At 50.6% G+C, this 4,694-nt stretch overlaps 1 protein-coding gene across 2 annotated transcripts in view; it reads right to left on the bottom strand.

The window, feature by feature from the left end:
- The window catches only part of NRXN2 (neurexin 2), a 159,524-nt gene that overhangs the window by 32,486 nt on the left and 122,344 nt on the right, over nt 1-4,694 (bottom strand). For both annotated transcript variants that reach the window (XM_027856256.1, XM_027856258.1), the window contains one exon: nt 3,206-3,531. In XM_027856256.1, the coding sequence (XP_027712057.1) occupies nt 3,206-3,531 (326 nt within the window). The remainder of the gene's footprint in view (nt 1-3,205; nt 3,532-4,694) is intronic.

Here is a 4,694-nt window from a genome sequence, read left to right as displayed (position 1 = left end):
TCTATCTATCTATCTATCTATCTATCTATCTATCTATCTATCTATCTCCTTGTTGGTGAGAACTAGATTTAGAATAAAATGTCCCCCTGTTGTTATCTCCACCTTTTGAAGGAGAAAATTGTCATTAAGCCAAGACAAAAAAAAAATCGGCAGCTCTTCATTGGGTAGAAAGAGAGAAAGTTCCAGTAGATGTCCAGACAATTGAAGTGCATCCTTGATACCACATCAGGTCTCTCTGCTGGGCTTCTGATTTCTTTCCTAAGCTCATTTCCTTTTTCTATCCATTTTACCCAGAACATGCTCCAAAGATAATGACAGTTCTACCTCTATCTTTACTCAATTCTCTCCACTGCGTTTCTCCCGCCCTACCATTTACCCAGCTCCTAGTTTTTCTAACATATCTTCCTCAAATATCTTCCTTAACAGTCAATGCTACCATGTCCTACTCTTCTCCTTATCCCAAATTTTACCTGTTCTCTCTTTTCAATAATGTATATACCCTTCTAGATCTAAATCCCAGATATGCATCTCAGTCACCAAGTCTAGTGATGCTTATGTGGTGAAATTTGCCTCCCTGCATTAGTATTTCTAAGTTAATCTTGCTTTTCAAGTGAATAAAAAGAGATAATGTGTGTAAAGCACTTAGCACAGTGCTCGGCATATAGTAGGTGCTATATAAATGCTTATTCCCTATTCCCCGCTAACTCCTACCTCCCTTTTTTAGGCATACAAGGTCTCTCCTGTCTCTAACATTCCATGTTCTAAGACCCTTCTTAGCTCTGACATTCTCTGTTCTAAGGTCCCTTATGCGTCTGAAATTCTCTGTTCTAAGGTCTCTCCTGGTTCTGATATTTTCTAAAGTTTCTCCTAGCTTAAGTGACCTATGGCTCTGGTCTTCCATCTAGTGCAGGGGTTCTAAACCCGGGGTCCAAGAGCTTACTTTTTCAAAAAAGAATTTTTTATCACTGTATTTCAACATTTCCTTATTTTTTCCTTATTAATTTATGCATTTACAAACATAATTCTGAGAAGGGGCTCACAGGCTTCACCAGACTACTGACCAGAAAGCTCAGGACACTGAACTGGTTAAGACCCCTGCTCCACTGGAACATCCCTGAATTGCAGGCATAGGGCTCAGGAACAATGAACCAAACCATCAACTCTGAATCGGCTGAGTGATGAACAACCTCACTGGGAAACCAGGCGAGCCAGCCAGGTCCAGGGGGCCCTCCTCCCCAACCCCAGGTGGGTCTGTACAGGCAACGAGGTGTGGACTAAGGGTGAGAAGCCCTGTGTTCTGGACCTGACCGCCGCTTCCTAGCTGTGTGACCATGGGGGCCTCGCTTCATCTCTGAATTCTAGTTCTCCCACGAGAAAAACCAAGAGGTACCAGGGATGCAGGAACAGACAACAGCCTGCACAAGACACTTCTTGTTGGGGGATGGACTGCCAAATCTGGGGAACAGCAAATAGGTCACTTTGGCTGGACTGAAAAGTCCATGGAAATAATGAAGGTGAGATGAAGTTGGGAAAGAAGGGGTAGCCTGGTTGTGAGGGGCTAAATGACATTTTATCATAGAGACCATAGGGAGCCCCTGAAGATTTTGGGGGTAAACACTAGAACACAGGGTACCCGTGAAGAGACGATTGCAATAACTGAGGCAAGAGACCATCTGATCTGATCTAGGGCAGGGGCTGTGTGAGTGGAGAGAAGGACACTGAGGTGAAAGATGTTGTGGAGCAGGGGAGTGAAGAAGAAGGAAGGATCCAGGATGAGTCTGAAATGACACACGTCAGCTACCAGGAAGGCAATGGTGTCTTCAAGAAAATAGGGAGATTTAGAGGAGGGACAGGTTAGGGGGGAAGTTAATGAGCTCTGCTTGTGCTCATCGGGTTAGAGATACCAATGAGGCACCAAGGTTGAGGTGTCAAGTAGGGAGCAGAATTCATGGAGCTGGAGCTAAGGAAAGGGAGTGGGATTGAGCTGATATGGTCATCATCTTCGTGGATGTAATAACAGAACCTGTGGGAGATGACGGGATCAATCAACAGGCATTTATTAGATACTGACTATGTGACAGGCGCTGAGCTGAGGACAGTGTGAAATATAAAGAAAAAACAAAAGCAGTCGTTGCCTTCCAGGAGCTTCCATTCTATTGGAGGAAGTGACATTGCTAGATGGGAATATACCAGCTAGCTACAGAGCAGATGGGTCACCAAGCCCTTAGAACGGAGGAGAGAGCCCAGGGGGACCATCCCTGCTTAGGGGGCAGAGCAAAGGAGACCAAGAAGGAGATGAGGAAAACCAAGAGGGAAAAGTATCGTGGAGGCCAAGGGAAGGGAGGGTACAGAAGGGAAAAGTGGGGATGGTCAACGATGCCAGTTGATAGAGAGAGATCAACAAGGATGAGGAGCTGGGCAAGTCCCCACATCCCCATATTACAGATGAGGAAACCGAGGTTTAGTGATGGAAAGTGACTTCCCCAGCCAAGGTCATACAGATCTAGGCCAGGGGTGGGGAACCTGTGGCCTCAGGGCCACAGGCGGCCCTCTAGGTCCTCAATTGTGGCCCTTTGATTGAATACAAACTTCACAACACAAATCCCCCTCATAAAAGGATTTCTTCTGTAAAATTTGGACTCAGTCAGAGGGCTGTACTTGAGGACCTAGAAGGCCAGAGCTATACGACCTTGGCTGGGGAAGTCACTTTTCATCACTAAACCTCAGTTTCCTGGTCTGTAATATGGAGATGTGGGGATTTGCCTAGCTCTGAGTCAAATGAGATTGGGTATGTAAATACGTCCTTGATCTCAGTGGCTGAAAGATTGTGTATAAAATTGTGTAAAAACTCTCTGTACATCGAGCTATTATTGTTACAGATGAAGAAGCTGAGGCCTGGGATGGTTAAATGACTTGCCCAGGGTCACACAGCTGGGTGGTAAGTAGCAAAGTCTGCTGTCTTTTCTACTGCACCAGAATTGACTCTCCTTTGCCATTCCACTGCCCCTCACTCACCTGAGGGTACTGGGGAAAGGATGGCCAGTAATGACATCATTGGACAGCTCCGCTCTATCCCCTGCCCCCAGAGTACCTTACTGTTGAGAGGCAGCCTTTTTGGTGGGCAGAGACTTCCCTGTTCCTCCTCCTCCTCCCTCCCCCCTGCCCACCACCTCCAGGAAGCCCCGTACCCCCAGTCCAAACTGACCTGGGTGGTGCTGTCCCGCAGGGTGGGGGAGCGGCCCCTCCTCGTGGTGGTGGTGGCCATGGTGGTGGTGGTCTCCATGATGGTGGTGGCCATGTCGGCCAGTAGGGTGGTGGCTGTGGTCTCCGCACTCAGCAGCACGGACGGCCCCTCCCCCACCAGGCGCAGGTGGCCCTCAGTCCGCACATTGGGGTCGCTCTCAGCGGCCAGGGCCAGCACCTTGAGCCCATTGTAGTAGAGGCCAGACACCTGACCTTGGAAGGGGCGGCCCTGGTCCCGGCCCCCAATCTTGATGGCAGCCTGGCTGTTGAAGATGGTCAGCTGACGGCCTGGCGGGGGGGGGGGGGGGGGGGGGAAGAAAGGGGGGGGGGGGGGAGGAGAGGTAAGACATGGGACAGGAGCAGGGAAGGAGCGGGACAGAGGCAGAGACAGGAGCGGAGGGAGCAAAGCCACGGGGGAGAGATGGCAAGGATGAGAGATGCCAAATCAGCAGAGGGGACAGGGGAAGTGGGCAGTTTGAGAGAAAGGGCGGCACGAAGTAAGGAAAGGTCAGAGCGAAGAAGGGACCGCAGGAGAGCGAGGAGAGACGAGAGGGAGGAGGGGACGGCAGAACACGGGGGGCAGAGCGGGGAGAGGGGATGGCAGGGGTACCAAGGAGAGGTAGAGAGAGGGTGGTAGGCAGAGCAAATGGGAGGAGACCAGGGAGAAACAAGGACCAGGACGGCAGAGGGGAGGGCAGAGGGGGTGGCAGGGAGACCAGGGAGAGGGCCAAAGACAGACAACCGAAGGGAAATCTTCGTCAGCTCCAGCCCCTGGCCCCCACCCTAGCTGAGCCAGCAGGGTCCCCGGGGGGAGGGGAGCCCCCAGCACACACATAGCCTGGGCAGAGACACCCCAACTTTGAGGTGGGCTCTCACCCTCCCCAGGCTCACGCCCTTTTCCTCCTGGTTCACTCTTGGTTTCATGCCTTTCCCTTCCTCCACCCCCATTTCTTCTCTCTCCTTTGCTGGTGGCCTCTCCTGCTCGTTACCTTCTCCTTCCTAACCCTATAGCAGTTAAGACCCCATCTCAGAGAGGAAGAGCTGGGAGGTATCTTAGAGACACTTAATCCGGTCCCCTCCTTTTACAAATGAGAAAACTGAGGCTCAGAGAAATGAAGGGACTTTGCCCAGGTCTCTGACCACTTCACACATCATGCCAATCCCTGGGCCCTTAGAACCCTCCCAGAGAATAGAATCAGGAAAGGCAGAGAGGGTGTAAGAGTAAGTCAGAAAGAGACAAAACAAGGGCATGAGATACAGGAAGGAAGGGAAGGAAAAAAGGAAGAAAGAGTGAGAGAGACAGAAACAGACAGTGCAAGAGAGAGATAGGGAGACAGAGTCAGGGAGACCCAGAGACAGAGTCAGAGAGACAGTGAGAGAGAGAGACAGAGAGAGAGACACACAGAGTCAGGGAGACACAGAGACAGACAGTGTGAGACAGACAGAGTCAG

Source organism: Vombatus ursinus, unplaced genomic scaffold (genome assembly GCF_900497805.2).
Source record: "Vombatus ursinus unplaced genomic scaffold, bare-nosed wombat genome assembly UNPS02011369.1, whole genome shotgun sequence".
Classification (NCBI taxonomy): Eukaryota; Metazoa; Chordata; class Mammalia; order Diprotodontia; family Vombatidae; genus Vombatus; species Vombatus ursinus.
Note: the sequence above shows the minus strand (reverse complement) of the source record. Positions and strands in the feature narration are given on the sequence as shown.